General features: G+C 37.0%; 1 protein-coding gene across 1 annotated transcript; it reads right to left on the bottom strand.

Annotated features, from left to right (window-relative positions):
- Positions 1-12785: 12785 nt before the first annotated feature.
- Positions 12786-26381, bottom strand: LOC128636571 (major histocompatibility complex class I-related gene protein-like). The gene is made up of 4 exons (XM_053689566.1): positions 26290-26381; positions 18692-18955; positions 15485-15760; positions 12786-13075 (listed from the first exon to the last, which is right to left on the bottom strand). Exons 1-4 carry the CDS (start codon positions 26342-26344, stop codon positions 12786-12788), a joined length of 885 nt encoding a protein of 294 aa, XP_053545541.1. The 5' UTR covers positions 26345-26381.
- Between the last annotated feature and the right edge of the window lie 1352 nt (positions 26382-27733).

Genomic DNA, 27733 nt, shown 5'->3' with positions numbered 1-27733 from the left:
CGGCACAGAGCATCCTCTTCATACGGTCACCGCCGTATACTGAATCTTCAATGCAAGTGACGCAATCCAAGATGATGTCCCTTGCATTCCTATTGACTGAAAGATTTCAATCAACCAATAGGAATTAGAGCTGCTAAAATCCTATTGGCTGTTCCAATCAGCCAATAGGATTGAGCTCTCGTTCTATTGGCTGTTCCAATCATGCACTTGCGTTGTTATATTTCATTAGTTTGGAAGAGTTAACTATATATAGTAAAAATGAGGTTCACCATCTGAGACCCAAAAGTGGTCTCCTATTGTCCAAGAACACCCTCTTTAGAATTGTAATGTTTTATCATAAGGGGGCCCATAAGTGGCCCATATTTCATATAGATGGTATACAGTTTGTTGGGGAAATTATATATACTTTCTTAAAAGAAAGTAATATAAAAACTGCAATGTTTGTTTTCTTGCTACATTGGGTGTATGTTTTTCCAATGATTTACCCTTGTATTTTCTAAGGACATGTCTTTATTTGTATGCCTTGAACTGAACCTCAATTAAAATGATAAACAAAAAGATCAAAAGGTTAAACAATAAAGACACTTTTTCACAGCCTTCTTTGCTCTTATTTACTGAGGGTGCCAATATTATTGGAGGGAATATAAAATAACAGCAAGGCAAGTTCCTTTAGGCTTGTCTACCTGTATGCAGTTTTAGAGCACTTTTGTTTTGTTTTTTTGTTTGTACTGTATGGACCCCTCATCAACCCTCCCACCTGATCCCTGCCTAACAACTCTCTAACCCTCCCTCCTCTCACTAATAGCCGCCAAATTAGGTCCCGGCAGCAGTCTGCCCTTACCCAGGTTATAGACATTTCATTATTTTGTAATGTTTATTTATTAGAAAAACAAAAACAAAACAATAAATCATGCAGTGTAGTGATCCCCTCAGACTTTCGGTATCAGTGATCCATCTTCATATTTTAAAGGGAGAATTATTAGTTCTTCCTTACCATATGAAGTTAGATGCCTTCTGCCCCTTGCTGCAGTCTTTGCTGTCAAAGCTGAGTGTTAGACGCAGGTCATGATTCAGATCATGGGGCCGTATAATCAAGCTCCGAACGGAGCTTGATGCCCCGTGTTTCTGGCGAGCCTTCAGGCTCGCCAGAAACACAAGTTATGAAGCAGCGGTCTAAAGACTGCTGCTCCATAACCTGTCCGCCTGCTCTGAGGAGGCAGACAGACATCACCAGAAATCAACCCGATCGAATATGATCAGGTTGATTGACACCCCCTGCTAGCGGCCGATTAGCCGTGAATCTGCAGGGGGCGGTATTGCACCAGCAGTTCACAAGGACTGCTGGTGCAATGATAAATGCCGACAGCGTATGCTCGATGTGCAGCGGACACAATCAGCAATATCGAATCATGTCCGCTCGCACCATAATAAATAGGCCCCAAAGTATGTGATTTTAAACAACTTTCTAATACTTCTACTATTATTTTTCTTCCTTCTGTTGGTATCTTTTGTTGAAAATCAAGGAGGTACGCTTAGGAGCGTGTACAAGTCTCAGACATAATTTTCCCTACTCTTTTCCCTTTTCATAAATCAACTATATACAAATAAATATTGTCTTAATATATCTATATATACTGTATATATACATATATATTATGTAAATATATATATATATATATATATATATATAATACACACACCGGCCACTTTATTAGGTACACCTTGCTAGTACCTGGCTGGACCCACTTTTGCCATTTAGAACTGGCTTATTTCTTCGTGGCATAAATTCAACAAGGTGTTGGAAACATTCCTCAGACATGTTGGACCATATTGACATGATAGCATCACACAGTTGCTCCAGAGTTGTCGGCTGCACATCCATGATGCAAATCTTCTGTTCCACCACCTTTCAAAGGTGCTCTATTGGATTGAGATCTGGTGACTGTGGAGGCCTCAGGCCATTGGTGTACAGTGAATTCATTGTCATGTTCAAGAAACCAGTTTGAGATTATTGGAGCTTTGTGACATGATACATTATCCTGCTGGAAGCAGCCATCAGAAGATGGGTACACTGTAGTCATAAAGGGAGGGACATGGTCAACAACAATACTCAGGAAGGCTGTGGCATTTAAACAATACTCAATTGGTACTAAGGGCCTAAAGTGTGCCAAGAAAATATCGCCCACACCATTACATAACCACCATCAGCCTGAACCGTTGATACAAGGCAGGATGGATCCATGCTTTCATGTTGTTTACGCCAAATTATGACCCTACCATCTAAATGTTGCAGCTGAAATCAAGACTCATCAGACCAGGCAACATTTTCCCAATCTTCTATTTTCCAATTTTGGTGATCCTGTGCGAATTGTAGCCTCAGTTTCCTGTTCTTAGCTGACAGGAGTGACACCAAGTGTGGTCTTCTGCTGCTGTAGACCATCTGCTTCAAGGTTCGACAAGTTGTGTTCATAGATGGTATTCTGCATACCTTGGTTGTAACAAGTGGTTATTTGAGTTACTGTTGCCTTTCTCTAACCAGTCTGCCCATTCTCATCAGACCTCTGACATCCTTTTGAGAAAGCCATAATTTACACAGCGAAACATGTTAAGGGAGGGTTGTTAGATGTACAACATACTTTAACTTTTTAAACTAGAGCAAAGAGATTGAATGCTAACTCTGATAAGAGAAATCATTTTGAAAACAAGTACTCTGTTGATCTATATGCCATTACATAGGACCACAAAGAAAACGTATATTTATTTAAGTTACCGCATGTTTAAGTATGGAGTAATCTGCTGTATAGGGCAGACCTACTTAAAAAGGTTACACTAAACCCTAATTTACTTTAACGTGCAAACTAAAGATAGCTGTTTGACTGTAAAGACTATTTAAACATTAGGCCAATTGAACAACCACTAGAGTAGTGACTGTTTGTGTGCAGGCATTTATTATACAAGATAACATTGAGAGAGGTGTATATGAGTGTGACAGACCGCCTGGTACCCCGAATGAGTACCTCCATCAGAACACTTCCCATGTCCTGGACATCCCTTTATCCAGAGCAATCCTTGCTGAGACCGGGGTCAAGCAAGTGGCTGTATATCCCCCAGCTAGGCTAGTCTCAGTGGGCTCCCATGCAGGTAGCGTCCCTCTACCCTGCAGCTCTATCCTGGCAGGTATTGTGCCCTCTCCCTGTCTGCTTCTAGGCAGGAATAGATTGCTCTACCTGGCTGATTCTAGGCAGGAACAGATCCCTCTGCCTCACTGCTCCTTTCAGGCAGGTAATCTCCCCTCTAAAATATTCCATTCTTTGAGTAGGTTTTGATTCCTTTCCCTGCACTGTCTTTAAAAAGACATTTGGGGCTCACCAGGCCAGCTCTTTACTTACAAACCCACAGACTCTGCAGCAGGTCTCTCTTGCAGGGAAAGGTGCACCCAGAATGCATGGCCAGAACCTCTACTACTGTTATACCTGAAAGAATCAGACAGGACAAACTGATCCAGAAGGAATTACTACTAATGCTTTATTTTACCCTGGACTAGCTTCTACAAACACAACAGTAAGCTTATGATGACACACACTCCATAAAACATAAACATAGGAAAACACTTAGAAAACAATATAATAAGGGAATATAACTTTGCCAACAGGATGGGTGATTCAGGTAGATCTAAACAGTAAAAATAACAATAATTTGTTTGTATTTTTGCCTATGCAAATATATGCAAATCAGTCATTCCTCCTGTATCCATTTTGGTGGTGAACTTGCAAACTATAGAGGGCACGGTGTTATGATATTTTTGGGATAGTTCAACCAATAGATGGCACTGTGTCACACATGCTCCCACAATGGGCACTCACACCCTGTACCCATCCTGTATCTATATATACAGGGTGACATGGACATAAGACAGAGTTATGAAAGTACATGGGGTGTCCAGCATATAAAATTCCACATTTCAATGCAGTCTCTGGTTATCCTTAAGTCAATGTACCGCCGGCCCAAAGAGTGTTCCATAATAGGCTGCCAGATGATGGTGACTCGCGTCACATAGAGTAACACTGGAGTAATATAAGGTTGATCTACTTGTGTATTAAGTTACAACTCCCTGTGAGTTCACACAGCGCCGAACACCAACCGACTGTGAGATACATTCAATCCCTTTGTTGCAATTTATTGTGCAACAATCTCACCATAAGTATTGGGGTACTTTAGATAATCGAGATAATCGAGAGGTAGACATTTTCAGGTGTATAATCCTCAGCAATATTCAAATAGAAATTAAACCTGAATAACCACCAGAACAATGACTGCTTCTTCATAGTAATTCACAATACTATACAACATTGTCAGAGGTGTACAAGATTAACACTGGATTAATAACAGGTTGATTTATTTATTCATTTGCCCTTAACTCCCTGTAGGCTTTTATAACATTATACTCCTACCCAATCTGAATAATATTAAATTGTTGTGTTGCAATTTATTTTGTAACAATTGTACAAGAGTGTTACATAATTACATCTATCTGTTAACTCCTTCCTATTAGTAAGACTCAATTAACGGGCACAATTTAGTAATTTAATCCCTTGCTGAAATTCATTTCAACTAAACAAGTCATACAAATACAGGTTGATATTATACGCTAGTGGTAAAACGGATAAATCAAGCACCCTTTATATATCAGTTACTTGTGCTCATGTGAAGTTGTCAAACACCCTGTATAAAGTGACCCTAGTGGTTGCTGTTACTCTGTTACACCACGTTATAGGTCCAGTACTGACAGTTATGCCACAACAGGTTTATTAGTTCTTATATACCAAACATATACACTTGAACATAGTAAATTATAGGTATTACCAGATCAACTAGAATGCTATAATAGTATTATGATATTGCATTTCCAGAATCTCTCTTGTATTTTTTAACTTCACACATTTGTTTTTAATTTATGCATTAAAAGTTATATTTTAATTATAGATAAGGTTTTTCACCCCGTGGAAAAAAAAATGTATAAAACCTTAGGGGACACAAAAGTGCTATATTTGTCCATACTTTCTAGTCAGACTGTCCTGACTCAACTCTGTAAACAAAGCATTACGTAAGCTCTCAAGTCACGCTAACCCGATGAGTGTAAATCACGAATGCGCTCCAGTGAAGTCGTTTACTTTCAACTTGTAATGCGACCGCAATTTCCATTGTGCAAAAAGAAAAACAAAACTGACAGAGTTTGCGTACAAACGGTAGCTCTCCACTCGTAATCTAGCCCTTAATGTTCATTTGTTGTGGAAGGAAACATTCAGATTAAGGTCCAGACAAGTTGAAAGTAAAAAGTTATTGCTCTGCAGCTAACCCGTAAAAAGCCAAACTTAGAATATTGCACGCACGATAACCTTTTCCCCCATGCAATTCAATGGAGCAAAAAAAGTGAGTGGAAAAAACTAACAACCTACTCATGTGCAAACCTGATTGCATATTCTCAAGTGCCCTAACCCGATTCCAATGTTCTTCACATAGCAAAATATGTTCTATTTATCCACAATACATATTTTTACATATATCTGATGTGTTTTTTTTTTTTTGGTACAATATATATATATATATATATACTGTATATATATATATATATATATATATATATATATACACACACACATTATTATATATAGGTATAGATATATACATCAATATATGGGAACATCTATTTACAAATACATAGAACATATTCTGCTATGTGCAGAACATTGGATTGTGAAATAAACAGTATAACACTTTATTAAATATGAATTTTGCATACATATGATTCTACATGTTTTCATCTACTTAAACTGCAAAGGGCTACAAGGCACTTATATATATGTCTATATATGTTTACATATGTATTTATGTGTATATATATGTCTGCCTTTTTTTCTAACACCTAAAACCTCATATCTTTGAGCCATTATAAATTTTGTGTGCAATAATTTTGTGAATAATTTTTATTAGATAGTGCGCTCTAACTATTAGACAGGTCGCTCTAACTAGTCGCACATTAACTTCAATTGCTCTCAAGAGATAGCGTTTCCTTTAAACACCTGCTTTGACATCCCCTGCTAGCGGCCCATTGGCCGTGAATTTGCAAGTGGCGGCATACGCTTTCGGCATTTAGCGAGGTGCAGCATAATAAATAGGCCCTATTGTCTTGAGAACAGCGCAGTGACATGAGGAAGACACTCTCGGACAGTGTTTCACTTGTACAGAGCGCAGAGATTGATGAAACACGCTTCCAATCGAGAGGACTGCTGAGCTGCAAGTGTTTATCAAATGGGTTCTGCTGATTGATTGTTTTATGAAATACATTACCATGTTATATTTCTGTATATGTCTGACCATTTTAGCAGGTTTGCAACAGTTAAATATACTGTTAACCTGATTCCCTTGTGCTTCCAGTTTCTTTTGCATTTGTGACTCGGATATTAACAGAATAAAAACCATTTAAAGGGATAGAAAAGGTCAAAATTGGAATATGCACAAGTGCATTTCAATTTTAAATTGGACCAATTTTTAAATTTACTTACATTTAGTAGAAATAGTTCTAGTAAAATCTTTTACTGGTTTTGAGCAGCATATGCACATATTCTGCGAGGACCTGTGAACCAGTAAGCTCAGAGAACTGAGGGCAGTGTGTATTGTGTTGGTGAAGACTTAGAGGCCCATTTATCAAGCTACGAATGGAGCTTGAGGGCCCGTGTTTAAAGACCGCTGCTCCATATCCCTGTATGCCTGCTCTGATGAGGCAGACAGAGATCGCCGAAATTCAACCCGATCGAGTACGATCGGGTTGATTGACACCCCCCTGCTGGCGGCCCATTGGCCGCGAGTCTGTAGGGGGCGGCGTTGCACCAGCAGCTCACAAGAGCTGCTGGTGCAATGCTGAATACGGAGAGCGTATTGCTCTCCGCATTCAGCGAGGTCTGTTGGACCTGATCCGCACTGTCAGATCAGGTCCGACAGACATTTGATAATTCAGCCTCAATATTTGTGACATATAAGCCACTGCTGACTGACTCTCAAGGAGCGTTGCTTGAATACTGGTCCATGGGCCCTCGCAGCATATGTGCATATGCTACTGAAAAACAGTTAAAGGGACAGTCTAGTCAAAACTAAACTTTCATGATTCGTATAGGGCATGCAATTTTAAACAACTTTCCAATTTACTTTTATCATCAAATTTGCTTTGTTCCCTTGGTGGTATTTTTGAAAAGCTAAACCTAGCTAGGCTCAAACTGATTTCTAAACAGTTGAAAACCGCCTCCTAGCTCAGAGCATTTTGAAAGTTTTTTTACAGTTAGACTGTGCTAGTTCACATGTGTCATATAGATAACATTGTGCTCACTCCCGTGAAGTTATTTAGGAGTCTTCACTGATTGACTACACTGCATGTCAGTCAAAGGCACTTAGATAAGGAGGCTGTCTGCAAAGGCTTAGATACAAGGAAATCACAGAGGTAAAAAGTATATTAATATAACTGTGTTGGTTATGCAAAAACGGGGAATGGGTAATAAAGGGATTATCTATCTTTTTAAATAAGAAAAATTTTGGTGTAGACTGTCCCTTTAAAGGGACACTAAACCCAAATTTTTTTCTTTCATGATTCAGTTAGAGCATGCAATTTTAAGCAACTTTCTAATTTACTCCTATTATGAATTTTTCTTCGTTCACTTGCTATCTTTATTTGAAAAAAAGGCATCTAAGCTTCTTTTTTTGTTCAGAACCCTGGAGAGCACTTTTTTATTGGTGGATGAATTTATCCACCAATCAGCAAGAATAACCCAGGTTATTCAACAAAAATGGGCCGGCATCTAAACTTACATTCTTGCATTTCAAATAAAGATAACAAGAGAATGAAGAAAATATGATAATAGGAGTAAATTAGAAAGTTGCTTAAAATGTAATGCTCTATCTGAATCACAAAAGAAAACATTTGGGTTTAGTGTCCCTTTAATACGCTTCACTAGAACCGTTTTTTGCTAATGGAAGTGTATTGCAAAAAAGACTACTATTTAAAATTGAAATGCACCCATGTACATTTCATGTTGGCCTTTCTGCACCTTTAAGATATTGCAGCTCCTTGTGCTAATTAAATGAAGAAAATAAACAGATCATTGATGTTGTCTTATATCATACTCTGATGTGAAGTAACATTTTAGCAATGTGAAATTTAAAGGGGTAGTCTACAATATATATTTTGTTTTGTTTTAAAAGATAGATAAATTACCCATTCCCTAGTTTTGCATAACCAACACAGTTATATTAATATACTTTTTACCTCTATGATTACCTTGTATCTAAGCATTTTCTGACAGCCCCCTGATCGCATGAGTTTTTTATTTATTATCTATTGAGTTCCATTTAGTACTGTGTTGTACTAACTCTTAAATAACTTTCCGGGCGTGAACGCTTTGTTATCTGTATGGCCCACATGAACTACCACTCTCCTGTTGTGAAAAGCAAATACAAAAGCATGTGATTAAGAGGCTGTCAATAGAGCCTTTGAAACAAGCAGAAATTTAGAGGTTTAAATGTTATTAAGTATATTAATATATCAATGTTGGTTGTGCAAAGATGGGGAATGAGTAGTAAAGGCGTTACTTATCTTTTTAAACAATAACAATGTTTGTGTAGACTGTCCCTTTAAAGGGTTGTGAAACAGTAAAACACATGCTTGATATAATGATGTATTCAAAGCAAAGTCTAGCTTTAGAATACTATGCAGATATATTTTTACAATTATATTACTCCCTGAAACATTGAATATATAAGTGTAAAGGTTTAGTTTCTATAAATTACTTTAGTTTCTATAAAGTAATGGGCACCACCATGTTTGAACTAGTTTTCTATTTTTGTTTGTGCAAACAAGGCTGTGTGGAATCCTTTTTTTCCCCACACAGTCTTGTTTTGACAGTGTCTTTGCCTATGTCTTTTTTTTTATCTGTTCCTAATTGTCATCAGTGGGAAAGATAGATAAACTTACGTTAACGTCAAACATGGCATTGCTCATTAATTTATGGAGACTTGGTGGAATTTAGAAAATCATCAATTTCCAGCATTAAATTATAGGAAAAGGAGACAGAATAAATAATGAAAGTGTATTGCAAAGGTTTTAAATAATTTTACAACCCAGAGAGGTGACAGATTCAACAGGATATTTTTTTCAAAGTGACAGTTTATTTTATTGAGATTTAAGCCAACAATAAATATTCCTTATTTTACAGGGATGTTCAAGTGTTTTTGATCATTATGTAGTATTTGTGTTACATAAAGAAAATGCTGCCTAATGCTTGTTTGTAGTCATTTGAATTTTCAGATATTCGGCATTCATTTGCATAAACAAATGTCAGCTACAGCAGTGGATAGCAGTGTTTGGCTATTCAGGGGCCAGATTTAATTGTCTTATTAGTGAAAAACATAAAGATCTGGATTTGCACAGATATTTGTGTCTTGTAGTATTAGAGAAATAAATCTGTCTCCGAAGAGCTAAATGACTCAACCCACGGCAATATTAATTATTAGTTTGTGCAAACAGATGCCAAATATCCGAATACACCTACCTGTTAGTGTGTATGTTGATGTTGTACTGCTAATTAATTTAAAATTAATTAAAAAATAAAAATAATAATGTCTTAGATATACATTTTCAGTTTTCTTGCAAACAAATTAAATCAAGTTTTATAGTTGAGATAGAGAGAGTAAAAGAGAGAGGGGGAGGGTTTAAAAAATAAAAAAAACATTAAAAATGCATTACAAATAAATATAAAAAGTTCTAGAGGTACAATCAGAGAGCCTTTTCTGAGCAACCGCTTGTAAAAATTGGGGTTCTTCTAAAAATACAAAATACAATTGTACTTTTACGCAACCTTTCTTCAAAATTCCCCAACATATTTGACAACTTTGTCCTTTGTCAGCTTCCATTGGGAGTTTCCATTAACCAGTAGTCCTGTGTTTCTCATCCCTTATTCCAGCCTTAACCTTAAGATACATATCTTCAAAGCCATGATAGAATGTTAAAAAATTCCATCTCCCATTTAAAACATACTATGAGGTATTTAAAAGAGTGGTAGGTGATGATGATTCCAAACTTTGCTTTGATTCCTCAGTGCTTACTTTGTGGTGTTGAACTGAAGAAGAAAATAAGAGGTTACAGAGTTATAGGTGGGTTATATGGGTCATAGCAACAGGTCATATGGAACAACATACAAAGGTATATGCCGTTATATTGGGCAATAGGAGGAGATATAGGGAGATGCTATAGGGTTCAGCAGAGGCAGCAGTTACATTGATAAAAAAAAATAATAAAATAAATCTAATCTTAAAAAATAAATAAATAAACAAAATATGAGAGGTTATATGGATCAATAGGAAGGTTATATGCAGAGATAGGAGGAGTTATATAGGGTATATAGAGTAATAGGAGTATTAATAAGGAGATTTTCTCAGAAGTAAAAGGATGGGTTATTGGTAAAGCTTTTATAGGACAAATTAGTAGGTTATAGGAATTGATATATAATCAATAGGAGGAGTTATACAAAGATAATTTATAGGATCAGTTTTAGAAATAAATGATGTGGTGTAATTAATGAGGTAATAGGGACAGTTATATGGGGTAATATAATGCTTTATAGAGAGAAGTAATATTGGGTAATAGGAAAAGACATAGGGGCATATTTATCAATGTGCGAGCAGACATGAAACAAAGTAGCGTATCATGTCTGCCATACATCGATAAATGCCGACAGCATACGCTGTCGGCATTTATCATTGCACCAGCAGTTCTTGTGAACTGCTGGTGCAATGTCGCCCCCTGCAGATTTGCGGCCTATCAGCCGCTAGCAGGGGGTGTCAATCATCCCGATCGTATTTTGATTTCTGTCCGTGGCCTCAGAGCAGGCGGACAAGTTATGGAGCAGCGGTCTTTAGAGGGGCAATCTAACAACGGGCAAGCTACGGAGCTTGGTAAATATGCCCCTAAGTAGTGGTTTTATGAATCAATATGATGGATTTTAACAATAGTCTATATGCATAGTACATAGTTATAGTAATAAGTTATACAAAGCAAAAAAAAGGGATGTAAAGGATGGTTGTGTGGAGCCAAATACTGAGTTAGTGAGAGAAGTTATATAGAACAATAAAAAGACTGTAGATAGATAATGGGGGGAATTAAAATGAGAGGGTTATTTGGTAAAGTAGGATGGATTCTGTGTTAAAGTTAAATGGAGTAATAGTAGATATTAAAGGGACATTAAACACTAAACACATGCTAGATAGAATGATGCATTCAAAGAAAAGATTAGCCCATGACTAACATGTAGATGTATTTTTTAAAGTTTCTTTAGTTGTTTAAAAAGTGACAAAATAAGTGTAAAATTTTAGTGTCTATAAAACACTGGGAGCTGCCATGTTGTAACTTGTGTTACCTTCTCTGCTGTGGCCAATTAGGGACAGTTATAAATAGGTCACTAGAGTGTGCAGCCAATGGTTGTGCTGGATTTAACAGTGTTCTGCACTTCCATTTCTAACAGGAACTGAAAAGCTCACAATTTCAGAATGGAATCACAGGCAAAGAGGATAAAATAAATAAGTATATTGCAGAGATGTTTTATATATACAATTTATCATTTTATATTACCATCTCAAAGTGTTTTATGTCCCTTTAATGAGCAAGGTTATAAGGACCTTTATGTGGTGTTAAAGGTTTTATGTAAAATCTTATAAGATTTTACAGAGTAATAGAGGGTTATAAATACAGTTTTATTGTACAGCAATAGGAAGGGTTATAGTGACAGTTATAGTAGGAGCTATAAGGCGTAGGTATATGGGGAAATAGGAGGAAATGTAAGCTAATTTCATATGGATAAAAAAATACTGTTATAACTCATGATTTTGCACCATGTAACTTCCCCTTAAAACTCCTTTTTTATTTAAAATCCCTTTAAATCTACAGATTCTGAAATTTTTATTCATATACAAGACACCCACCAGCTATGCTAGAAATGAGAAATTATGTTAGTGATTACTGGTAAATGCTTTTTTATCCAAGATGGCTGCCAAGTGTAGCTTTAAAAATCAGATCACTTGGTAGCCATATATTAAAATAATAAGTAGAATTTTCAATGAAACGTTAATGGGACATTGATGGAGACAGCTGTGACTTCAGTCCAAAATGGGAATAATTCCAAGGTTTCCAAGACAATTGGGAGCTATGAAATGGAGGTTTTAGTTAGGATAAAACAACTAAGTAGAGATTCCATGGATGTTTATGTCAGTCTATAAAAACAAAGCTATATCATTTATTCATCTGAAAAAAATATGTTTTACAATACAGAGAATTAATCTGTAATTAATCTAACTCACCTGAAAAACTCTTGTATATGAATATTCCAACCCCAGCGAGAATGACAACAGCAAGAACAGTAATTATACTGATGATGACACTAAGCACAAGGTTGTCAGTACTTATTCTTCTGGGTTCTGTTCATATAAAAAGAGGAAAGACAAAAATAATAATAATTATTATTATTATAGTTTATTTAGAAAGTGCCAGCACTTCACGCAGCGCTATACAAAGGTATATTACAATGATAAGGGTACAATACAATAAAAACTCATAAGAAAATCTCATAATTTCAGAATGGAATTACAGGAAAAGGGGACAAAATAAATAATGAAACTATATTGCAGAGGTTTTTTTTTTAATATACATTTATCATTTATATTACCATGTCAAAGTGTTTAATATCCCTTTAAAGTAAACACTCACCCCATAAAATAATCATAGTATTATCAAGGCTGCTGTCGGTCACATGACAAGTGTAATTGTCTCCATCCTTTGGAATAACTTCAACCGTTACGCTGACCTGATAGGTCCCATCAGGGTTGGGAAGGATCTGTTTTACCTCTTCTGAGTAAACCTCATTCACACCGTTCTTCACCCACTTGACAACCACAGTTTGAGGGTAAAATCCGTACACATGGCAGTGAAGCTTTGCCGCATTGTCTAATTGGCGATCAGAAATTTTCACTTTGGGTGGAACTAATAGAAGAAACAAAGCGATTATCAGACTTTATGATTCTAGTAAATGATACCCAGGGGTCAATTTATTAAAGTATGGATGGACATGATACAATGTAGCTTATCATGTCCGCCGCACATCGATAAACGCCGACAGCATACACTGTCAGCTTTTATCATTGCACCAGCAGTTCTAGTTAACTGTTGGTGTAATGCCGCCCCCTGCAGATTTGCGGCCAATTGGCCGCTAGCAGGGGGTGTCAATCAACCCGATCATATTCGATCGGGTTGATTTCTGTCCGCCACCTCAGAGCAGGCGGACAAGTTATGGAGCCGCGGTCTTTAGACCGCTGCTTCACAACTTCTGTTCCCGGCGAGCCTGAAGGCTTGCCAGAAACACGAGGCATCAAGCTCCATACGGAGCTTGATAAATTGACCCCTCTATGTTTATCCTGTCCATTATATAATATATTCAGTTTATGTTAACAGAACATAACAATACCTTACTGGGTTTTGCTAATACATTAATTGAATAAACAATCTTTACATTTCAATCAACTAGAAATGCTTGATTTCTATATTATTGATGTTAAACTTCCTATAGCTCAGAGCTTAACATATATTAGGAACCAGGTCAGGATACAGAATGAAAATTAGGGCCTGCCCCCCATTAGACTGTTTCCAGAGGTCAACTGAATTAAAAGAAAAGGTCCATGCCTTGCCTTGAATGTTTCTTCACCCTCTTCTCATTTTATTGTGTCCACCTACACCACACCACACATTACATCTGTTAAACCATCCTCTCCTCCCTCCCCTGAAAAAAAATACTATTTTTTTATGTAAAGTTAAATCTCATTCTTCATGTTCTATGTGAAATAAATCAGGAGAAGATTCTTTGCTAATCTGTTAATAACAAACTGCTCCAAACAGATATTTGAGCTAAGATTCCTCCTCAACTTGCTCACTCCTTTCTATGTCCAGTTTTATACTCTAGCCTGGTGAAAGAGACACATTGTGTAATAGAGATCGGAGCCACGGATGGGAGGTTCTTCAATGTCACTCAGAATGTAAAGAAGAGCATTTTACAGTAAGCAGAAAATCCTGTTTTTTTAATGGTTCGTTACTAAAGTAGTCCAAACCATCTCTAGAAAAGCAAATGGTGCTTTGGCCAAGTTTCAAAGATGACTTTGACTAAAATCCATATTGTGTACTAGTGAAGTATAAGTGAGAATGTTTTATAGCCATGCATACTCCTGTTAGAATGCACTGTTGCCTGGAACATTCGGGTTCTAGTGTAAAATCAATATTAAACTTTCATGATTCAAATAGGGCTTGCAATATGAAACAACTTTCCAGTTTACATTAATTATAACATTTTCTTGGGGCTTGATAATCAAAAACTCATCGGTATGGAGAAAACAATTTGCAAAAACTTTTTTTTTTTAGCATCTTTATTTGTAGAAGAATAGAAGGAATCATTGAATCAACTTGAACAGAAGGGTATAAAGAAAAGTTATCAACCGCTTCATATTCACTGTTCCTATAGTTGACTCACTAAAGAATTAAGAACTGAATGGGCTTTTAGTGAATACGGCATAAAGAATAAAATCTTGTTTGGGGAAAAAATGCTTTATATGTAGGAGCAGATACTTTTAAGAACTTCACTTTTATGTCTATTATAGACCAAACACAAGATAGACATGAGATTCAAAATTAAACTTTCATGATTAAGATAGAACATGCAATTTTAAACTTTTTTTTTTTTTACTTCTATTATCTAAGTTTCTATATTCCCTTGGTATCCTTTGTTGAAAAGCATAACTAAATTTAGGAGCAGCTAGCTGCTGATTGGTGACTGCACATAAATGCCTCTTGTTATTGTCTCACCTAATGTGTTCAGCTAGTTCTCAGTCATGGCCGGACTTTTATCCGATGGACATTTGTCTGACTGTCATTTGTGTGCCAGATAATATTCTGATAGACAAATGGCCGTCAGATAACAATCTAGCCAGGAGATAGATAGATAAAGATAAATACAGTTTTACCCAGACATAGAACCACAAGACGTGCGGCTGGGAAGCATGGTTAGGTTCCCAGAGGTAGTTGTGGCACCCAAGGCTCTGATTAGAACACTCTGGAGCATATTTGCCCTCGGCCGAACTTGGAACATAGTCTCTCGGACATATATCTGACGGACAAATGTGCTTCAGCATTCTGTCAGTCCGGATTCTGTCCGAGAACTGTTCCCAGTAGTGTATTTCTAGGCTCCTTCAGCAAAGGATAAAAAGAAAATTTAAGACAATCTGATAGATGTAAATTGAAAAGCTGAAAATTGTATGCTCTATCTGATTCATGAAAGAAAATTTTGTGTTTATGTCCTTAACTAATACTGAAACTAGTAACTAGAAAACATTACATGTTTTATCTAACCTTTCCTCTCCAGTGTATTGTTCCCATGGCTGAAGTACGTCTTCATCCACTTTATGCAGTGATGCTCAATTAAAGCTTTATGTCTTTCTGCTGAACCTGGATTAACATTCCACCTCTGTGTTATTATCTGAGCCTCTTGTGTCAATGGAATAAAAAACAGTCTCTTTTTATCAAATACAATGATTTCCTTCCCATTGTAACCAAACTCTTCACCTCCATTAATGGTTCCATCGTTATGCAATTCACATTCAAGCTTTACCTGGAGAATGTTGTTTTCTGCATGAAAAATATAGAATACACATTATATTACTGAGGTTATATGCAATTCACAATGTAATTACACAAGGAAAAATATGATAATATAAGAAATTAAATGATGGTGACCATGCAATAGAACGAGCTGCTGTTCGTTCCTGGAAGAATGCCTCTCTTTCTGTATGAACTTATTTTAAATTTTGACTCTAGGCCCCTGATTCAGAAATTTAAGAGTTTTATAAGGAAAAATTTAAAAAGAGAATAGGCTTAAGATATAACACTGGTTCTATTGCATTAACAACATCAAAGCATTTATATGATGCAGGGGATGATACATTTGATATTCCTTCCACTAATAGATATACTTATCTACAGATTCATTATATGGCTCCTGGAAGAAGACTGCAATTGACTACTTTTGAAAATTGTTCTAATAGGGATGGTACCCTCTCTATGGTGCTCATTTGAATAATTTTCAATAAAGTGAATTGTTTTTAACTTTGTGGCCCGGTTGCGGCTTGTATTCCTTATTTCCCTTTTGTTTATCTTCAACGGTTTTCATTTCTGAGAGGTGTTCTGAGCGGTGCTTTCGTTCTCTTGCTCTAGGGATGGTTCTTTGTCTCACCAATATACAAATCCATTAATAATAATAAACCACAAAAATCCTTTCAAACTAGATGGGAGATGCATGTGGTAACCAATTCACTGATAACTAGTCTTAAAGGGATTAAAGGGCACATACAAGGCAAAACCTAACTGCCACCAAAAGCAAATCATATTTATTTTCAGAAACTCCATTTTTATTGTTTAATAGAACCTACGAGGAAGATGGCAATTTAACTTTGAAAAGTCTTGAGGGCAGGGAACTAGATATACATCTAACATAGCATAGTTAGTTGAGGAGACAAAGTTTAGTCGAATTTTGGTGTCATACAGAAAAGAGGTGGTTGTTGTTGATTGTTTTATGTTTTAAATTTATGGGGAAAAAGTGGTATAAGAAGGTCAGAGTATTTTCGGCACTGGTTCAGTCAGATATAAAGCATTCTTGGCATTGAGATAACCAATTGATTCCAATTTGTGGAAACAGTAGACATGTCTTAGTATAATGACTCATGATGAGACAATAAAAATGTACGGTAAACAGGTTTGCAACTTTAAGTCAAGTTTAATTGTCCTATATACTGTGTTTAAAAATTAAAGAGGACAAAGTACCTTAGATACTGCATCTTACCCGTTCAGTTTACATTTACAGGTGGATAACAATCTTATGTTAGCAAAGTCAAACAGGTCTTTATGTATTATTTATGTAAAATAACATATAAAGCTTATAAAGCTAATTATAACCACCCATAAGTGTTTGCCCTCTATTTAAATTTCTCAAGTACCTTCCTCTGGCATAGAGCCAGGCACTCCCTTTCAACTCAATTTTTCTTTCCTATGACCCGGGAGGAACAAACACCCAACCACAATATTTATACCAAAAGCGCAAGCACCCAACCACGTGGCTGTGAAAATCTACCTCAAAACATTCAGGAGGGAGGGCAGGAGCTTTTCTTTCCCCAACTCCTCTCACTGACCTAACTCTGACCCAGTGGCGTCACTAGGGTTGGTGTCACCCGGTGCGGTACGTTATGGTGTCACCCCCCCTCCCCCCAGAAAGCAGACACACACAAACAAAAAAACACAGGCACACACACATACAAACACTCAGACACACTCAGACACACTTAAAAACACACTCGGATGCACACACAAACACTCGGAAACACACTCAGACACATGCACAAAAACACTCAGACACACGCACAAAAACACTCAGACACACGCGCACAAAAACACTCAGACACACACACACACAAACACTCAGGCACACACAAAAACACTCAGACACACACACATACAAAATATGTAAACTGCACTGCATTAATTATAAAGCTCATGCCTAGAGATGCTCCCTGGCTCAGCAGAGCATCAAATGAAAGATAAACAGAGCACTCTAAAAAGAAATCACTAAAGAAAAGGTTTAGGTGCGCAAACTATGAAAATTCTGCTCTCTGACTCTGTTCCAAGTCTGTCAGTGCACAGCCCCAGGCCACGTGTCTACCGCTTCTTATGGCCAAGCACCTCTGCTCTCTGCCCACCCCCAGATCCCCGCCTGCCCTCCCCTCCCCTCCTACCTCTTCAGTGTGAACTTAGTGTACCGTAACCGTACCGGTCTGATGGGTATCATACGTGGCTCCTTCGCTTTAGAGACAGTGTCAGACAGTCATGCGGTCAGGTGCCAGGCATCCCCCTCATGATTTCCCAGTTCCCAATTAGAGAGACAGCACAGCAGTGAGTGACTCCACTGCTCCACACGCCACTGAGCAGTGAGCACAGATAGGCAGGCAGGTTTAGGCTAGCAGCGCAACTTTGCAAGCCCCACGGCACGCCCACAACATTCATAGTGAAATTGGGCAGTGGAGGAGCAAAGTACAAACAAGCAAAAGCAGCCGGGAAAACTTCCCCAGTCCCACTAATGTTCACAAATGCTGGCCCCTCTAATAAAAAATATATGCATCTCTACATTGTATTTCTTTGAATTTCAATAAAATTAAAAAAATAAAAATAAATTATTATTATTATTTTTTTGTGTGGTGTCACCCCCTGGAGGGTGTCACCCAGGTGCGGCCTGCACCCCCCGCACCCCCTAGTGACGCCACTGCTCTGACCCCTACTCTAGGACCTGCGTTGGGTCGCCAACCTTTCATACAGGGTTTCATTTATTAGTTGGGTTCGATTGGCACTTCTATTAATATATAATGTTAAGTATTGAGGTGGGGATTGGTTTAATGTCAACCTATAACAAAAAATGGCCAATCAGTCCACAGTAATCTTATTGGCTGTGTTATTTTGGCTAATGAAAGTTACCTTATAAATTACTAACATCCTATTTCTTTGTGTTACACTTACCAGTTGTCTGGTTAAACAGAGCTTTTAACAAACCTATAAAATTTTTGTGATAGCTTTCAAAGTATTGGGCTATTTTATTCATCTCTTTCCAGTGTTCAGGTTTAATTTTCTTTTCCATCCATTTATAAAAAGGCTGAGCCTGACCCGTTTCACTAGAGTATCTCCCGAGTGGCATGTCATCGATGCTTCCAACAATGGAGAACATAGGCAGCCCAGGAATAGGTACAGAGGTTGTGGTGACAAAATATCTTAGACTGTGCCTCTCTAAAAAAGGTAAGAAAAAAGGTTATGCATTAGTAATTGATTTGTATTTAACTTTAGCAAAATCAAAGTCGTATCTAATGGCATGGTTTACGAGAATCAATCATTATGTTTATTAGTGTAACAAATGCAAAACACAAATTTTTTTTAATTTGAATAGTGGAAAGGAACGTGAACTTATACACGGAGCTAGTAAGGAAAGAAAGATCTATAAACCTACAAAAAAAAACAGGTACTGCAAACACTCTACAACAGTCAAAATTATTAATAAGTGTAAACATTCCCTAAATGTATCATAGAATTATTTTTTGTACAACGTAATAAAGTTATTAAAATAAACAGCTGAATTCCTTCCCTTTTATAGGGCCTTATTTTCTCCCTACCAGGTTGTTTTTGGTTGGTTATATGTCATTTGAGATTTTGCACCAGTGGTGTAATATATATTTTTGAATGTGATGTATGGCATAATTTTATAAAAGCACACTATTTTTAGTTATGCAGATCACTATCGATATGAATCCCTCTGTCTTGCAGACAAATAATATTATATGATCTTCAAATATTATCCTTTTTAAAGTCTATAAAATCTATCATTATAAAGACAATAATTAAATGAGATGAGTTTTATTTTCTAGGAATGAATGTTTTGTTTTTCTTTCTATTTTTAACATTATCCCAAAATCCATAATATCCAATCCTTTCAGAATTCTATATCACATCTTTATTGTGCAATAGGTAATAAAAATGGTTTAAGCGTAGTTCATAAAATACTACAATTTGCAGAATTTGCCTTCGCCATAATGTTATTTTAATTTATTGCATGAGATACATTTTAAAGATTATTTTATGATCTATGGGAACGTCTATCAATATTTTACAGCAATAGGTACATTAATAAGACAATATTTTGCTTATATTTTTGCTAATTTGGACTTTTTCAGGCTGAAAAATATATTTAATCTAATTGCAATTTTTTTTACAATTTACTGTTTTTATGTTTTACTGCTAAAAGATATATAGATGATGTTTTCATAATCTAGAAGAACACTTTAGAATCTTTCAATACATTTTTAATTACCTAAATTAAATTTTAGTTTTTATTCTTCATTATAAAGTGAAGCAGTTATAAATGTAATTTTAGCTATTTTAATTGAAATGGAAGAAGTAGAAGTTGTATTTAAAATATTTACGTTTAAATAAGTAGATCAGAACAAGCATTTTGTCCTGATTAAATTTATTTATAAAAAAATAAGTGTTAAATAAAGATTTATATATTCAGGCTAATATGCTTAAAAAGAGGTTAACCCTTTCCGGTCCTATGTCGGAATCCATTCGACAAAGGGTTTTACTGCTTGCAGTCCAATGTCGGATATATTCCGACATGACTTTTTCACAGGGGAGACACGGAAGTAGATCGTCATCTGCATAATGTACAGATGGAGATGATTAGATCATCTGATGATGAGACATAGCTGCCAACTCTGACAGCTGTACACAGGGGTGGAACTACCGCGGCCATATATTAACTAATTTGAATATTCTTCCCGTAGAGATCTGTCTCCCCTGCTGCTCGGCTATTTCCATAGCCGCATCACTCCTGACAGAACCGCCCATCACTTCTTACATCACTGTCCACCAATGTTCCCTGGGAACTTCCCTCTAAGGTGCGCGGTAGCACACCTTCCCTCTTGGTTAAGCGCAGGCATCATGTCAGGCCTCGTGACACCGGAGGGATGTAAAAAACTTACTGCTCTTCTCACTATTTCTTAGGCTCACTGTGGGTTACTTTATGGAGAAGCATTGGAACCCTGAGTCGCCTTTTCGGCCTCCCACTGTCCTTATTGCGAGAAATGCAGAGAGATCCCTGCCTGAAGTGCTGGGGGCTGTGGATAGGCTGCGGTATCCCAAGGACAGGATTTCCCTATGGTAAGCACTTTATTGGATATTGTGCATTGTGGAGGCAGAGTTGTCCCGGTAACGGAATTTTACTATGGTGAGCATGCTGAAATATACTGATATTTACATTGTGGGGAATATATGCTGTAGACTCCTGTGGATAGCGAACAGTATAGTATAAATACAGTGAGCAGCACATGCTGCACAACTCCTGAGGATACACTGAGTGAGTAGTATAGGCTGCAGATTCCTGGGGATACAGAGCAGTAAAGCCTGCAGTGCGCATTTTTTTTTCTTCAGAAAATTAAAGGGACACTGAACCCAAATTTTTTATTTTGTGATTCAGATAGAGCATGAATATTTAAGCAACTTTCTAATTTACTCCTATTATCAAATGTTCTTTATTCTCTTGGTATATTTATTTGAAATGCAAGAATGTAAGTTTAGATGCAGGCCAATTTTTGGTGAACAACCTGGGTTGTCCTTGCTGATTGGTGGATACATTCATCCACCAATAAAAAAGTGCTGTCCAGAGTCTGAACAAAAAAAAAGCTTAGATGCCTTCTTTTTCAAATAAAGATAGCAAGAGAATGAAGGAAAATTGATAATAGGAATAAATTAGAAAGTTGCTTAAAATTGCATGCTCTCTCTGAATCATGAAAGAAAATAAAGTTGGGTTCAGTGTCCCTTTAAATAAGACCTACTGACACACTAAAGTGAAAATGTATAGGACCGGAAAGGGTTAAATGAGAAGGAATTTAATAAAGCAAAAGTGTGCGGAGATATGAAGACATTAGTGCTTGTCAAACATGAAACATATGGCTAGATTACGAGTTTTGCGTTATGAGTGAAAAAGCAGCGTTATGGCTCTTTTTCACTACCGCTGGTATTACGAGTCTTGCAGGTATATCTGTACCGCACACTTTTTTGGCCGTAACGCAACTTAACTACCGCAGCTTTCAAAAAGTTCTTTTTCAATGGGACTTCCACAGTGCCGGTATTATGAGTTTGCCTGTCTGGCCAAAAAGTGAGCGGTACAGCCTATAACTACAAGATCCATACCGTAAACTGAAAGTCAGTAGTTATGGCTTTTATGTTACAAATCCGTAACATAAAACTCATAACTAAAGTGCTAAAAAGTACACTAACACCCATAAACTAACTATTAACCCCTAAACCAAGGCCCTCCCACATCACAAACACTAAAATAAAATGATTAACCCCTAATCTGCCGCTAACGACATTGCCGCCACTAGAATAAACATATTAAACCCTAAACCGCCCTACTCCCGCATCACAAACACTAGTTAAATATTATTAACCCCTAGGGGGTAGTTATCAACGTGTCAACTTTCCTGCCTTCGCCGGCCCAATAAGCCCGCCTAAGCTCGCCTCACATCGCCGCCGCGGACCTGAAAAATTTCGCCTAAGTTATCAAATAAAGCTGTCAAAAAGCCGCGGGGCGATGAGCAGCGGACTGTGAGAGTTATCACTCATCCGATCTCGCTGCTCTTCGGCTTTTTCCCAGCTTTAATGCTAGCCTGTCACTAAGCACTCACACTAAACTGCACTGTTCTACCCCCTATACCGGCGCCCCCGGAGCCCCCCGCAACTAAATAAAGTTACTAACCCCTAAACCGCCGCTCCTAGACCCTGCCGCAACTCTTATAAATGTATTAAACCCTAAACCACCGCTCCTAGACCCTGCCGCAACTCTGATAAATGTATTAACCCCTAAACCGCCGCCCCTAGACCCTGCCGCAACTCTGATAAATGTATTAACCCCTAAACCGCCGCTCCCAGGGCCCACCGCCACCTACATTATACCTAGTAAGCCCTATCCTGCCCCCCCTATACCGTCGCCCTCTATAATAAAGTTATTAACCCCTATCCTGCCGATCCCGCACCTCGCCGCAACTAAATAAATAGTTTAACCCCTAAACCGCCGCTCCCTGACCCCGCCGCAACCTATATTAAATTTATTAACCCCTATCCTGCCCCCCCTACACCGTCGCCACCTATAATAAATTTATTAACCCCTATCCTGCCCCCCACTACACCGCCGCCACTGTAATAAAATTATTAACCCCTAAACCTAAGTCTAACACTAACCCTAACACCCCCCTAACTTAAATATTAATTAAATAAATCTAAATAATATTTCTATTATGAACTAAATTAATCCTATTTAAAACTAAATACTTACCTTTAAAATAAACCCTAATATAGCTACAATATAAATAATAATTATATTGTAGCTATCTTAGGATTTATTTTTATTTTACAGGTAACTTTCAATTTATTTTAACTAGGTACAATAGCTATTAAATAGTTATTAACTATTTAATAGCTTACCTAGCTAAAATAAAGAGAAATTTACCTGTAAAATAAAAACTAACCTAAGTTACAATTACACCTAACACTGCACTATACTTAAATAAATTATTCCTATTTAAAACTAAATACTTACCTGTAAAATAAACCCTAAGATAGCTACAATGTAATTAATAATTACATTGTAGCTATCTTAGGATTTATATTTATTTTACAGGTAACTTTGTATTTATTTTAGCTAGTTAGAATAGTTATTAAATAGTTATTAACTATTTAATAACTACCTAGCTAAAAGAAATACAAAATTACCTGTAAAATAAATCCTAACCTAAGTTACAATTAAACCTAACACTACACTATCTTTAAATGAATTAAATAAATTAACTACAAATAACTACAATTAAATACAATTACATAAACTAACTAAAGTACAAAAAAAAAAAGCTAAGTTACAAAAAATAAAAAAAATAAGTTACAAACATTTAAAAATATTACACCAATTTTAAGCTACTTACACCTAATCTAAGCCCCCTAATAAAATAACAAAGCCCCCCAAAATAAAAAAATGCCCTACCCTATTCTAAATTAAAAAAGTTCAAAGCTCTTTTACCTTACCAGCCCTTAAAAGGGCCTTTTGTGGGGGCATGCCCCAAAGAATTCAGCTCTTTTGCCTGTAAAAGAAAAATACAACCCCCCCCAACATTAAAACCCACCACCCACATACCCCTAATCTAACCCAAACCCCCCTTAAAATAACCTAACACTAATCCCCTGAAGATCATTCTACCTTGAGTCGTCTTCACTCAGCCGAGCAGCGATGGAACCGAAGTGGACATCCGGAGCGGAAGAAGTTATCCTCCAAGCGGCGCTGAAGAAATCTTCCATCCGATGAAGTGATCCTCCAAGCGGCGCTGAAGAAGTCTTCGATCTGGGCGATGTCATCTTCCAAGAGGCGCTGAAGAAGTCTTCTATCCGGGCGATGTCATCTTCCAAGCCGGGTCTTCAATCTTCATCCCGCCGACGCGGAACATCCTTCTTTACCGACGGACTACCGACGAATTCCGATTGGCTGATAGGATTCTATCAGCCAATCGGAATTAAGGTAGGAAAAATCTGATTGGCTGATGGAATCAGCCAATCAGATTCAAGTTCAATCCGATTGGCTGATCCAATCAGCCAATCAGATTGAGCTCGCATTCTATTGGCTGTTCCGATCAGCCAATAGAATGCGAGCTCAATGACAAGATGACATCGCCCGGATCGAAGACTTCTTCAGCGCCGCTTGGAGGATCACTTCATCGGATGGAAGATTTCTTCAGCGCCGCTTGGAGGATAACTTCTTCCGCTCCGGATGTCCACTTCGGTTCCATCGCTGCTCGGCTGAGTGAAGACGACTCAAGGTAGGATGATCTTCAGGGGATTAGTGTTAGGTTATTTTAAGGGGGGTTTGGGTTAGATTAGGGGTATGTGGGTGGTGGGTTTTAATGTTGGGGGGGGTTGTATTTTTCTTTTACAGGCAAAAGAGCTGAATTCTTTGGGGCATGCCCCCACAAAAGGCCCTTTTAAGGGCTGGTAAGGTAAAAGAGCTTTGAACTTTTTAAATTTAGAATAGGGTAGGGCATTTTTTTATTTTGGGGGGCTTTGTTATTTTATTAGGGGGCTTAGATTAGGTGTAAGTAGCTGAAAATTGGTGTAATATTTTTAAAATGTTTGTAACCTATTTTTTTTATTTTTTGTAACTTAGCTTTTTTTTTTGTACTTTAGTTAGTTTATGTAATTGTATTTAATTGTAGTTATTTGTAGTTAATTTATTTAATTAATTTAATTATAGTGTAGTGTTAGGTTTAATTGTAACTTAGGTTAGGATTTATTTTACAGGTAATTTTGTATTTCTTTTATTTCTTTTAGCTAGGTAGTTATTAAATAGTTAATAACTATTTAATAACTATTCTAACTAGCTAAAATAAATACAAAGTTACCTGTAAAATAATTAATTATTATTAATTACATTGTAGCTATCTTAGGGTTTATTTTACAGGTAAGTATTTAGTTTTAAATAGGAATAATTTATTAAAGTATAGTGTAGTGTTAGGTGTAATTGTAACTTAGGTTAGTTTTTATTTTACAGGTACATTTCTCTTTATTTTAGCTAGGTAAGCTATTAAATAGTTAATAACTATTTAATAGCTATTGTACCTAGTTAAAATACATTGAAAGATGCCTGTAAAATAAAAATAAATCCTAAGATAGCTACAATATAATTATTATTTATATTGTAGGTATATTAGGGTTTATTTTATAGGTAAGTATTTAGTTTTAAAAGGGATTAACTTAGTTAATAAGAGAAATATTATTTAGATTTATTTAATTAATATTTAAGTTAGGGGGGTGTTAGGGTTAGTGTTAGACTTAGAGGGCGGCGGTATAGGGGGGGCAGGATAGGGGTTACTAGGTATAATGTAGGTGGCGGTGGGCTCCGGGAGCGGCGGTTTAGGGGTTAATAGGTATAGAGTAGCTTGTGGTGGGCTCCGGGAGCGGCGGTTTAGGGGTTAATAGGTATAGAGTAGCTTGCGGTGGGCTTCGGGAGCGGCGGTTTAGGGGGTAATACATTTATTTAGTTGCAGCGGTGTAGGGGGGGCAGATTAGGGGTGTTTAGACTTGGGGTACATGTTAGGGTGTTAGGTGTAGACATCTCCCATAGGAATCAATGGGATGTCTGTCAGCAGCGAACTTGTACTTTCGCTATGGTCAGACTCCCATTGATTCCTATGGGATCCGCCGCCTCCAGGGTGGCGGTTTGAAAACCAGGTACGCTGGGCCGTAAAAGTGCCGAGCGTACCTGCTAGTTTTTTTATAACTACCAAAAGTAGTCAGATTGTGCCCCACTTGTGTGCGGAACATCTGGAGTGACGTAAGAATCGATCTGTGTCGGACTGAGTCCGGCGGATCGAAGTTTACGTCACAAAATTCTACTTTTGCCGGTCTCTAGCCTTTGATAACTAAGGCGAATCAGCCTCGCCACAAATACGCTGCGGAATTCCAGCGTATTTGAGGTTGATGGCTTGATAACTACCCCCCTATGGCAGTTATACAAAACAAATACTCACCACAAGCCACACAATAAACCAGCAGAGATAACACAAATAGTGGTTGTATTTCCATAGATTTGTGAGTTATCCGCAAATTCCCCTTTAATGTCTTAGACAAACTGCCAGAACTGAAACAAAACCACTGCTCAATGCTTCATATCTACAAGTTTTATCCAATTACAAAAATACTTATTGTTGTGGTAAGTAGTTACTAGGGAGATTTGTAGGCACCGCCCTTATTATATAGATCCGTGCTGTTTGTTCATGTTTCACGCTGTATACATATTTCCTGTAATTGACACACTTAGAGAGCTCTAAAGTTAGCACCTACAGAACATTTTTGTTCAAATCCTCTAGTTAAAGGGACAGTTTAACCTAAATTTTTCTCCCCTTCTTAATGTGTTCCCAATTACCCATTTTACCTGTTGGAGTGTATTAAAATTGTGGCTCCTTTACCCTTATTTAGACATTTGAAATAGCTACTTTTGCCTGCGGTATCCCTACTATACTGAAAGTTTCTATAATTAAATATAGGCTATTGACAAACAATGCAAACACAGCCAGCAGAATAAATTATACTCCCAGTGGGGTGTTGCAGAGATACATAATAAAATGTTTACTTTATATTGTTCTGGGCTTTGCTTTACAGGCAGATATAAGATAAGGAAGCATGTGGGTGTACAGAACGTGATAAAATAAGAGCTGATTTTCTTGCAAGTTCAGCCCATTTTTAGTGGGTTGCGGTTTGGAGCACAAAGCCAGCTATTTTATATACACAAATAAACCTGAAAATGTAATTTCTCATACATTTTATACTCTGCAGCTGGCATAAAAAGTAATTGGAAATATATATAATAAGATTAGCGCTGCGGAATCTGTTGGCGCTCTACAAATAACCGATAATAAATAATAAATAATAATAAATATATATAAAAAAAAAAAAGTTTACAGTACACTGTCCCTTTAAAAATAAATTAAAAATATTAGTTGGTGAATATATTCTGATTGTGAAGGCCAAGAAATGTTTTACGAGTTCAAAAACATTCTTTATAATTCCTGGGTTACATCCTATCTGAAGAAATTACAGATAGATTTAGGGCAGATGTGCACTACTGGGCGCTAGTTAAATGCACTGGGTGAGCCAATGAAAAGAGTCATATAAATGCAGCCACCAACCAACAGATAGTAGCACATTGTTGCTTCTGAGCATACCTAGATATGCTTTTCAACAAAGGATACCAAGAGAATGAAGCCAATTAGATAATAGAAGTCAATTGGAAAGTTGTTTGAGATTGTATGCTCTGTCTGATTTATGGAAGTTTAAATTTGACTTTACTGTCCTTTTAAAGATCATATTAGAGTTGCAGATTAAAGATAGCAGAACTCTAAAAGAGTAGTAAACACCTTAATATTTGATATATCTATATAAAATGTTCAGTTTTGCATAATGAAACAAATTTGC

Source organism: Bombina bombina, chromosome 7 (assembly GCF_027579735.1).
Source record: "Bombina bombina isolate aBomBom1 chromosome 7, aBomBom1.pri, whole genome shotgun sequence".
In the NCBI taxonomy this organism is placed as follows: domain Eukaryota; kingdom Metazoa; phylum Chordata; class Amphibia; order Anura; family Bombinatoridae; genus Bombina; species Bombina bombina.
The sequence above is the reverse complement of the archived record's forward strand: the minus strand, read 5'-3'. Positions and strand labels throughout refer to the sequence as shown.